The 11,501-nt window shown below is 48.9% G+C and overlaps 1 protein-coding gene across 2 annotated transcripts in view; it reads left to right on the top strand.

Annotated features, from left to right (window-relative positions):
- Positions 1–2,781: 2,781 nt before the first annotated feature.
- The window catches only part of ebf2 (EBF transcription factor 2), a gene marked incomplete at both ends in the record, with an annotated part of 18,418 nt that continues 9,698 nt past the window's right edge, over positions 2,782–11,501 (top strand). The window contains 6 exons of one of the 2 annotated variants that reach the window (XM_084467800.1): positions 2,782–2,915; positions 5,082–5,238; positions 7,902–7,959; positions 9,738–9,793; positions 9,898–9,971; positions 11,362–11,430. In XM_084467800.1, the coding sequence (XP_084323926.1) occupies positions 2,782–2,915; positions 5,082–5,238; positions 7,902–7,959; positions 9,738–9,793; positions 9,898–9,971; positions 11,362–11,430 (548 nt within the window). Of the gene's footprint in view, positions 2,916–5,081; positions 5,239–7,895; positions 7,960–9,737; positions 9,794–9,897; positions 9,972–11,361; positions 11,431–11,501 lie in introns of both variants that reach the window. The other variant, XM_084467799.1, reaches the window with a different exon arrangement.

Here is an 11,501-nt window from a genome sequence, read left to right as displayed (position 1 = left end):
ATTGTTCGCTTTAGCAGTCACTGATTCCTGGCCCACCCCCGGAACACGCGCTGACCGTCTCAGGGCTTCATTGATCAGAAACTCTGCGGTTCTCTAATCCCCGGATCCTCCACCGGCACCAGCTCCACGGAATGACATTCAGGCCCACGTCACGTCCGGGTCTTTAGCGACATGTTGTTAAGGTTCAGTAGCTATAACCTGGGACACATGTCGGAGGGCTGCTATTTTCGATCGAATATATCAGAACAGTGACGTCATGTTGATGAGGGATTATTAAAGCTCTATCAACAAGTTGCTTTTTGGCCTATTTGCAGATGATAAACGTGCAGCCCGTCATCAGCGGTTCTGTTAACGGGGGCCTGATGGGTCAGGTGCTGGTACCGAAACAGGTCTTCATCCTAAATAGTCCTGTTCATTGTTACATGTTGGAGTAACAATTTCTCGGTGAGGTTGATGGAAGGGACGATCCACTAAACACGTGTGGAGATATGAAGTCTACAAGTGGAATGGTTCTCACAATACGGCATGTTACATGTTGCTTTGATTACGCGCCTGAGTGCTATGTGATATTCTCATCGGGCGGTAAATTAATCCTAATCTTATAGTGTCTCATCGCGCCTCGTTTATCATCATATCGCCTATTCCTTAATGCTGCTGCGGGTTAACTACAGCTGTCAATCAAATAGTCTGAATAGGCTGAGGATTCCGCCGCAGCGCGCGGGCCGACATCTGACGGCCTCCCGCTGGCAGATGGCTGCTTGGCGGGAAGAGGGGTGGTGGGGGGGGGGGGGGGGGGGGGTCCTGGTTCATTGTTCCCGGCTCGCGCTCTGAGCAGAGACAATAGGACAACCAGGGTTCAGGAAAACATCCAGTGATGGGGAACGAGCGTCTCTGATGTAATAAAATAACGTTCTGATAAAACCGGCGGAGGCCGAGTCCTCCCCTCCCTCAAACCCTCTGTACGGCCGCTGTAAGCTCTAATGTTGGGTCTAAAATATTGTGTTGGTGAGGAAAGTTTCCGTCTGAAATAATGAAAGTGCTTGATTTAAATGTGGGCATTGACAAGAGAAGCCAATCAGAGCGGGCTAGGAGGCTCTACTGGTACCACTAAGGCCTACTGCTCCTAGTACCAGTAGGCCTACTTGTACCCCTAAGGCCTACTGGTGAAGCCTGATGGAGCAAAGTGCTGGGTGGAGCAGACCGCTGGGTGGAGCAGACCGCTGGGTAGAGCTGACCTCTGATGGAGCGGACCACTGGGTGGAGCCGACATCTGGGTGGAGCAGACCACTGGTAGGAGCAGACTGGGTGGAGCCTGATGGAGCAGACTGCTGGTGGAGCCTGATGGAGCAGACCGCTGGTGGAGCAGACCGCTGGTGGAGCAGACCACTGGGTGGAGCAGACCGGGTGGAGCCTGATGGAGCAGACCGCTGGTGGAGCAGACCGCTGGTGGAGCAGACCTCTGATGGAGCAGACCGCTGGTGGAGCAGACCTCTGATGGAGCAGACCGCTGGTGGAGCAGACCTCTGATGGAGCAGACCGCTGGTGGAACCCTGTGTAACCCTAACCCTAACCCTAACCCTAACCCTGATGGAGCAGAGTGGAGCGTGACGCTGATCTGATTCCTCTGAACCTCCGCGTCACGCGCATTGTCCCGCGAGCAGACGGCGGCTGAATGAACGAGACACGCTCTGCTCAGTGAAGACCTGAATGAATGATTGAATGAAATTAAATGAATTCACCAGATTTGATTTGCACCACCTCCCCGTCGGCCCACGGCGGTAGGCCTACTGGCAGGCGGTACTGGCAGGATAACCGTCTACGTCCCGGGACCTTTATCCGTTTTAAAGAGAATATTAAACCTTAAATCCGTTAACACTTTTAGCCATAAGGAAAGACACACGTTTTTCTTGTCCAGTATTGCAAGAAATATTTACTTCATTGTACACATATAATTTCCAGCGTTTCATTCCAGCATTTACAGCGAATTGTAGTTTTTCGGCTCCTTGATTATATCAGGCTCCATGCGGCCCATCGTAGGCCAATAATCATATATATATATATATGATTATAGGTCTCCTCGGCTCCATGCAGGCCCATCGTACTTTATATTCAAACATAAGACAAAGAAGCCGACTACTCCTCTGCAGAAGTTGAAAGAGCAACGCAGGAGTCAAGAGCTGAGCTCCAGCTGGCGGAGGGCCAAACAAGGGACGCACTTTACACCAATAAGAGCATCCGCCTCCACCAGCGGTCCCCTGGCCCCTCCCCTCCTCCTCCTCCTCCATCGGCGGCTCATTCTGCTCCACCACTCCGTCTCCTCCACCACCACCGGCCGGCCGACACTACACCGCTCATCTCATCCTCTTCATCTGCACTTTCAGAGCAGGACTTTGTAGGCGACTTTCCCCCCCCCCAGAATGTTTTGGACGCCGTGTCTTCAGTGAAGGTTTGACATTCAAAGAGCGCACAGTTGGTCTATGCGCCTGAAGTGATGCCGGTGGAAACAGTTGGACAATGATCGCAATCAGCGGTGGGATTTATCTTGTATCTGTTCAGCCTGACAAGACAAACTGAGGAATCTGGAAGAGAAACCCTCCCGAGGCAGCAGAGTTTATGTGGGTTTATGTTGTGGGTTCAATCCTAGTATTACTTCAAGCTCTTAGGTTCAGATCTCGGAGTGCATTCTTCGTTCAGAGCTCCAGCCCTCCTCGGACACTGTAGGTTAGGGTCAGGGTTAGTAAAGGTTGAGAAGGACACCCAGCTGTGAGCACTAGTGTTTAAATGTTCGGGATTCAGGAGCACCTGATTCGAGAAATTGGCGGATTAAAAGACCGAAGCCTCGCGGAGGAGATGGACCCGATGCGCTCCTGGGTCAGGAACGTCGGGGTCGTGGACGCCAACGCAGCGGCGCAAAGGTATTGTGTCAAATCTTATACTCTCAAGTGTATTTTACTTTAAGAACAAAATGAATCAGGACCTCGAGAGGCCTGTAGACATGTGCCGCGATGGAAAACTCTAGGAATCAGGGGCGCAAAGGTTTTTCCGAAGAACTCCAGCGTTCATATTCCGGGTTAAATCATCTAATGCTCCACGCGTTGAGTTCAAGAAGCGCTTCAACTACTTGTTGCAAATAAGAGTTTTCCGTGAACTTCATAATTCTTAACTTTAATCAAACCTTTAATGTCGCCTCAGTAGGCCAACATATCAGACTGTAATCAGAGATCATTCAGACCTGCAGACATCCAGGGTCAGAGATGGAGGAGCGGTCATTAAACCAAGAACTCAACTTTAACGACAGAAAGACTTTAATGCATCGTTTGGTTTCTGAAAGGATTTCTGAGGATCTGAAATATTCTTTATTTCTTCTATTTCTTAATAGCTTCTATATTCACCCCCAGAAAATTACATTAAGCATCGGGCTTTATGAGAAAAACAATAATTTCAAAATATATTTTTAAAAAGGGCAAAAAAAACCAAAACGATAATAATGTGATATGAAGCCTTAAATAAATATAAAAGTGACATTTATGGTTATTTATTGGAAATAACTAATGTTAAAAACATGCAATAGACGAATAACGATGGTTCTGTATTTGTTCTAAATAGTTTGAAAGTTGTTCAACACTCAAACTAATTCACAAGGCTATACAAATAAGATGTCATCGGTCAAATTGGTATAATAACCTACACTGATGACACAATTTATTTTAATATTTATTACTTTTACAGTCGTTTGACACAGATATGGAATATCCTTATTTTTTTGTTGTTCTCTATTAATCCTGAGTTAATCTAAGTCCAAGACTTGCACCTAAAATAGGCCTTCATATTTTCAGCAGATTTCATCTGCTTTTGCACCTACTGCCTTGGACCGAATTGAACCGTCAACCTTATTATTAATTCAATTAAAATATTAGGCTACAATTTAAAATGTTCCTTCAATTGAAAAACGAGCCCGACTCCCATCGCTGTGAACTGGTTTCAGCCGCTGGTTCCCTGCGTCAGGCGGGCCTCCAGTGCAACGCGGTGGTTTTATCTTTTAACTTTTATAAATGTGCCCTATTTCTCTTTCCTATTTTTGTTATTTTGTGGTCAACTAAAGAACACCAATGCATTTAGACAAAAGTTACAGCAGACACATTATTAAATTGACACGTTTTAATAACTAATGTAAAATCCTTTCGGATTTCTTGTGACACTGTTTGTATATATATTTTTTATAAACAATGCGTGTTTTTTGTAAAATGTCCCATAATATACAGATGTTTCTTAGCCACTTTCAGAGGAAAATGCTAATTACTTTTAAGCGCAGCTTTTCATTTCTTTTGATCCATTCCCTGCAGGTCTGACTGGAGGCCTTTGCTTTGTTTTGAGCTGTTTTCGATCTATTTTATGTAAAGTCATGTGTTTTTCCCTGAGGATATGCTTAATTAATTAATGAAGTTGTTTGGTTATTTGGGGAGTTGATAATATTAATAATAACAATAATAAAAAACACTTGTTTATTATACATATTGTATATCGTATTCATACTACAATTTGGCTTAAACAATTATATATTCCAAGTTAAATGTTGGCCTACTTTCATGTTAATTATGAAATACGTTTATTATTAATTATGTGTTGACGTCTGTAATTAATAATAGTAATACAAATCATTATTAGTATTATCAATATCATTTAATATTTCTTCATTTGCTTTTGATAACGTAAAGCACATGATTACACATCCTGTGAGCTTCAGATGCAGGCTCAGATTTTACAGGATCAAATGATCGATTGATCGATGGAGCGATCAGCCTCTGACCCGTCTGTCTCTGTCCCCAGCAGCCCACTCTGACCCGTCTGTCTCTGACCCGTCTGTCTCTGACCCGTCTGTCTCTGTCCCCAGCAGCCCACTCTGACCCGTCTGTCTCTGACCCGTCTGTCTCTGACCCGTCTGTCTCTGACCCGTCTCTCTCTGTCCCCAGCGGTGTGGCCTTGTCCAGAGCCCACTCTGACCCGTCTGTCTCTGACCTGTCTGTCTCTGACCCGTCTGTTTCTGACCCGTCTCTCTCTGACCCGTCTCTCTCTGTCCCCAGCGGTGTGGCCTTGTCCAGAGCCCACTTCGAGAAGCAGCCGCCCTCCAACCTGCGCAAGTCCAACTTCTTCCACTTCGTGCTGGCGCTGTACGACCGCCACGGGCAGCCGGTGGAGGTGGAGCGCACCGCCTTCGTGGACTTCGTGGAGCACGAAAAGGTGGGGTGATGGTGGGGGCTGTGTGTGTGTGTGACCGATGGTGCAAAACCAACATGGAAAGTAGACAAATGAGGTGATATGGAAATCCTAACTGCCATCGTGTCAGTGTGAATCTATAAGGATGGTAAATACAGACTTATTCTCCTTCCTATAGATCTAATATATTTTTTAATTGATGTTTAATCTGAAAAGCGTTGGTATTAATGGATGTCAGGACAGGGAATGTCTTGTGTCCATGAGATCAATTTACCAAACCGTGTTACACCTTACTGACGTCTACGGCCCATCGATGGCTCTGAAGCCACAACAACACACTGAGGATGAGGAGGGTGATGGGAGATTGAAAAAGAATATCTAATGACTAATTAGCAGCCTGCCTCATTAGGGGCAGACATGACTACTTAAAAATAATGCAAATGATGCTCACCCCTGTTAAGTTATACAGTAAACTAATCATCAAAGTATCTTCTGCTGCCAACCCCAACAAACACACACACACACACACACACACACACACACACACACACACACACACACACACACACACACACACACACACACACACACACACACACGCAAACACACACACACACACACACACACACACACACACACACACACACACACACCTATACACAAACACACATCTATACACACATGTTTGTGGACTCTATTGGTCAGACATTCCTCTAAAGTGAGGACGAGGTGCTGAGAAGGTGTGAGGGAGACAGAGAGCGAGAGAGAGAGAGCGTTCAGAATGGTCATTGTGTCTCGTGTTGACGGATGTTTGCGCTGGTGGCTGGGAGGGGTGGTGATGGTGATGGTGATGATGGTGGTGATGGTGGTGGTAGGGTGTCTTTAAATGACATATCTCTGTCCTAAGAAAGACGAGAGGAGACCATCCAGCGATGTGTTGTTGAGAGATATGACCGAGGGAAGGGATGGAGCTGAGAGCTGCTGTCGTACTGTCACTGCTGAAGAGTCAGTGGACCCCCCCCCCCCCCAGAGAATAGGACCAGTGGGCAGGATTCCCCCCAGCTAAGACCCGTGTGTAGCCCCCCCCTCCCCCCGAGAAGACCAGTGTGTAGGACCCCCCTCAGAGAAGACCAGTGTGCAGGAGCCCCCCGAGAAGACCAGTGTGCAGGACCCCACCTCCCCCCACCCCCCAGAGCAGACCAATGTACAGGACCCCCCCCCCCCCCCCCCCCACCCCCCTGTGTGTAGGCCCAGTGGAGCAGCTCGTTGTCTGCTGGTTATCCGGCCTCTGTTCTGTTCTGTTCTCCTGAGGAGAAGGAGCTGAAGGAACGTAAAGAGTCTCCGGGTCCAAGACTCACTATTAAACCACTCTGTTGCTGCACAAGTTTGCTCCCGAGTTCTGGTAGTTTCTCTCTTGGCTATGGTTCACCTCACTCACACGAGCCCACTCTTCTCTCTCCTTACTTTTCTATCCAGTTACTGTCTCCTACCTTGTTCCCCCCCCCCCCATCTTCTCCTTCTTTCTTCTCCTCTCTCCCTCGCTCCTCTCTGGCCTCCTGGGTTATTGGAGCAGGGAGCGGTCCTCTGAGACCACTTAGAGGTAGACCAGTTGAGCTGCAGAAGAAGAACAAGATGAAGGAGCAGGAAGAAGGAAAGGAGAACGCATGAGTGAGAGAGAGCGCCAGACAGTAGATAGATAGATGGATGGAGAAGGAGGGAGAGAGAGAGGGAGAGAGGGAGAGAGAGAGAGAGAGAGAGAGAGAGAGAGAGAGAGAGAGGCAGAGAGCGAGAGTGAGAGAGAGAGAGATGCAAGCCTGAGGGAAGTAGGGATAGAAGAGGAGAGGAAGTTTTTGCCGTCAAGGTCGACTGCTGCTCACTCACTACAGTTACTTCACACACACACACACACACACACACACACACACACACACACACACAGACACACACAGTCACACGCACTCTCACACAGTCACACATATACACACAAACACACACACAGTCACACACATAAACACACACACACACACACACACACACACACACACACACACACACACACACACACACACACACACACACACACACACACACACACACTATTAGTATACATTTCCTGCGTTTCCGTGTGTATTCAGATCAGTGATTACGATCACATGGCCGACACAGACTTTCTGCTTTCTTCTTTTCTAATTGAATGAAGAAGCGGTCGGTTTCTTACACTGTGTGTGTGTGTGTGTGTGTGTGTGTGTGTGAGAGAGAGAGATCGAGAGAGAGTGTGTACGTGGGTGTGTATGTGTGTGTGTGTGTGTGTGTGTGGATACAGTAAGCCGTCAGGATTCATCCTCACAGCCTTCAGTTCATCCTCTAAACAGAGCTGCTAAGTCAAGGTTAAGTACTTAGCTCATGAGCACAATGTGAGGGTCCCATCTGGGGGGGCTTTGAGCCCCAACCCCTCTGATCTCGCCTGCGCTCCCAGTGAAGGGTGTGAGCCGGAGGATTAGAGACCAGGAGGTTTCCCTGCCTGGTCTCCTCTGAGGGACGCCCAGCCGTAGACAACGTCTTCCCCCTCGCCCTCTCCTCCACAGGTCTCACCGTCTAACGTGTGTTCTCTCTCTCTCTCTCTCTCTCTCTCTCTCTCTCTCTCTCTCTCTCTCTCTCTCTCTCTCTGTTTCTGTGTGTAGGAGCAGAGTGGTGAAAAGACCAACAACGGAACACACTACAAGCTGCAGCTCCTCTACAGCAACGGTGAGTGATGAAGCCTGATGTGGTTTGGGTTCTTCCTCTCCGTTGGTCTCCTGGTTTTAATGGTTAGAAGAGGTCTGATTCAGAAGAACATCAAGTTCAGCGTGAGGTTCGTCCAGACAGGGTCGTGCTGGAGGGGGTGGGAGGGACCTTGACGTCCAGATGAACAGCGTCTCTTCGTCCTCTGTGTAGCTATGAACGGTTCACCTGTAAAAGGGCCTGTTAAGGCTTTACTGCTGGTGGTAATAGCCGTTCAATATATTGACCTGGTGTTCAGTGGTGGTCCTCCATACACTACAGTACATCCATGCAGGCTGATCATTCCAGACAATTACGCAAACATAGGAAGCATTCAGAAAGAGAGAAAGAGAGAGAGAAACAAAGGCAACAAAGATGTTTGATATAAGGCTGTTCAAAATGTGAACATGGAAACAGAAGGGCAGCATGACTGACTAGACCCCCCAACTCCCCCCCCCCCACCGGTACCCCAGCGATCACAAACATCTTTTAATCTCCTAGACACCCCTCCGATTCGCTTGGGTTGGAGTCCCCAATACTTCTTGAAGTACCGAGTACTTACACGTTTCTGTCGCTTCAAAGGAGAGCCCTGCGCTCGTTGAAAACCCGCGCTCACCAAAGTGTTGCTCAGAAGGAAACGCCTGGGCACCGCGAGGAGCGCTTCAAATCCCCGCTCGCTCCTCCGCACCTGAGCACGGCTCTGCCGCGGCTCCTCGCAGGAGGAAGCCGCTCCCAGGCCTATATATGGGCACGCGGCCCCCCGGTGCCCTGCATCAGAGAGGGGAGCTGGAGAAGCCGTTCCCAGGAGCCTCCGCAGCGCTGCCATCCCCATGGCACCCATGGGAGAAAAGATGAAAGACGCCTTTCTGAGCAGAGCCCTATCTATATACACCCTCAGCACACACACGCGCACGCACACATGCACGTACACACACACACACACACGCACAAAAGCACACGCACGCGCACACACGCACAAAATGACGCACACACACTCACACACACACACACACACACACACATGGGATTGTACATCAACAAACACACAAACATGCATATACACACTGTACATGTGAGTGCGTCAACAACACTCCTTCTCTTGCACTTAATCTGAGCCCAACCCTCCAGCGATACCCAAGGAATATCAATCAGGACTTTGATGAGGGAAACACATTTCAAAAGTAATTCCGATAAAGGCGCAAAATCCTTGCAGAGTTGAAGGAGTAAACAGAACGGCTTTGGGACTCGACCAACCCTCTGCTGTTGACCAGGAAAGCTGTTAAAGGGATGGGACCCTTTAACAGCTTGCATTTAAAGGGTCCCATCCCTGCTGTAGGACTGTAGGGGATGTCCCTGCTGTCCCCTACAGTCCCAACGCAGCTCTGGATTGTTTTCTGTTTGCTATATCAATATTTTAGCCATTTTGTATTACATAATTGCATAGTGGGCCTTCTCAATGCATATTTCTTTTTTTTGTCAGATTGTTTTTGAAATTGTAAAAGCAAACTGTAGAAATCGAATTAGTCTCTTAATCCCAGATGGACACCCAGTTGCACTAAGAGATGTGTGTAGATATAAGATTAAATCCTTGTTTTAAAACGTGTTTAAAACAATGTTTAAAATGTTTTACAGATTTACATTTGCATGTATTTGCAGGCTACAGTCTCCTGTTTTAAATACTTTGCTTTTAGGAAACTTGAGGACTCCTGAATCTGACGTTGTTGTTGTTGTTGTTGTTGTTGTTGTTGTTGTTGTGGTTTCAGGCGTCCGGACGGAACAGGATCTTTACGCCCGTCTCATCGACTCGGTCACCAAACAGGTGGGTCCCTCTCCTCACCGCGACGGGGAGCGTACGGGACAGCCCATTGGTCCATTAAGTGTTGAGGGGAATCTAACCTGCTCCTCTCCACTCCCTCCCTCCAGCCCATCACCTACGAAGGTCAGAACAAAAACCCAGAGATGTGCAGAGTTCTGCTGACGCACGAGGTGATGTGCAGGTGAGTCCCACACACACACACACACACACACACACACGCACACACACACACGCACCACGCACACACACACACACACACACACACACACACGCCCCTCACTTGGCCCTCACTCCCGGATTGGCGGTCCTATGAGGAGACGTACCGGGGTACAGGAAGCTTAGGTTGGAGACAGGCAGAAAGAGAGACAGGCAGAAAGAGAGACGGGCAGACAGACAGACAGACAGCCAGACAGACAGACAGACAGACAGGGGTGTGAAGGTGGGGTAGTGACCCGGGGACGGTGGGCTGGGGGGGGGGGGGGGGGTTGATGAGGGAGGCCGAGGAGCTGTTGGGGAGGGGGGACAGAGAGGGGGGCGGGGGCTCCATTGTGTGACCAGCAGATGCCGAATGTGACTCACAGCTGGCTAATAACAGAGCTGGGGAGGCAGAGGGCAAGCGGCACAGCTGGGGAGTGAGCGCTCCTGACGGAGGGGGGGGGGTGGGAGGCAGGAGCGGGGTGACGCGAGGTGTAGAGGTGGCAGATGGCTAAGGGGTGGGTGCACTTTTGTTATGCAGCGGAGGGGACTGCAAAGGGGGCGGGAGGTTTGGGAGGGGCCCCTCGGACAGGACTGCTGACGAATGGGTGATGCTGTGAGACTGTGTGCGCGGGCGTGTGTCTGTGTGTGTGTCTGTGTGTGTGTGTGTGTGTGTGTGTGTCTGTGTGTGTGTCTGTGTGTGTGTATGTGTGTGTGTGTGTGTGTGTGTCTGGGTGTGTGCGTGTGTGTGTGTGTGTGTGTCTGTGTGTGTCTGTGTTTGTATGTTTGTGTACACATATGTGTGTGTGTGTGTGTGTGTGTGTATCTGTGTGTGTGTATATGTGTTTGCATGTGGGTGCGTGTGTTTTTGCGTGTGTGTGTGTGTGTGTGTGTGAGTGTGCGTGTCTGATTGTGTTTATGCTCGCTGCCTGGTATTCATGTTTGTGCGTGCGTGTGAACGTGTGTGCCATGAGTCTGGCTGGGTGGGGTTTGATTCTGAAATCAATGTGACAGATTGCCTGGCTGGCTTCTCCGCTGTGATTGGTCTCTTGCTGTTTGTTGGGAGTGCTGTTGTACCTTCTCTCTTTCTCTTCTTCTTTTGTCCATTCTTCTCCTCCCTCCCTCGCAGCCTTTGTTCGCCTCTGGATCTGCGCCGACTCCGGGGGTGTGTGTGTGTGTGCGTGTGTATGTGTGTGAGTGTGTGAGTGTGTGAGTGTGCGTGTGTGTGTGTTTGAGTGTCTGTGAATGGGCCAAACAAAGAGTAGAGTCCTTTTGCTTGGCTTTCTTCTGACTCTACTGTTTTATTTCCCCTTCTCTCTCTCTCTCTCTCTCTCTCTCTCTCTCTCTCTCTCTCTCTCTCTCTCTCCCTGTTTTAGTCGCTGTTGTGAGAAAAAAAGTTGTGGAAACCGCAACGAGACGCCCTCTGACCCCGTGATCATCGACAGGTAACACAACAAACACTTGATGAAAACCCTCCACCATCTCAGCCTCACTTCTGCTCTCATCGTCCCTTTGT

The sequence above is a fragment of the Micromesistius poutassou genome (genome assembly GCF_964030765.1).
Source record: "Micromesistius poutassou genome assembly, chromosome: 5".
Lineage (NCBI taxonomy): Eukaryota > Metazoa > Chordata > Actinopteri > Gadiformes > Gadidae > Micromesistius > Micromesistius poutassou.
Note: the sequence above shows the minus strand (reverse complement) of the source record. Positions and strands in the feature narration are given on the sequence as shown.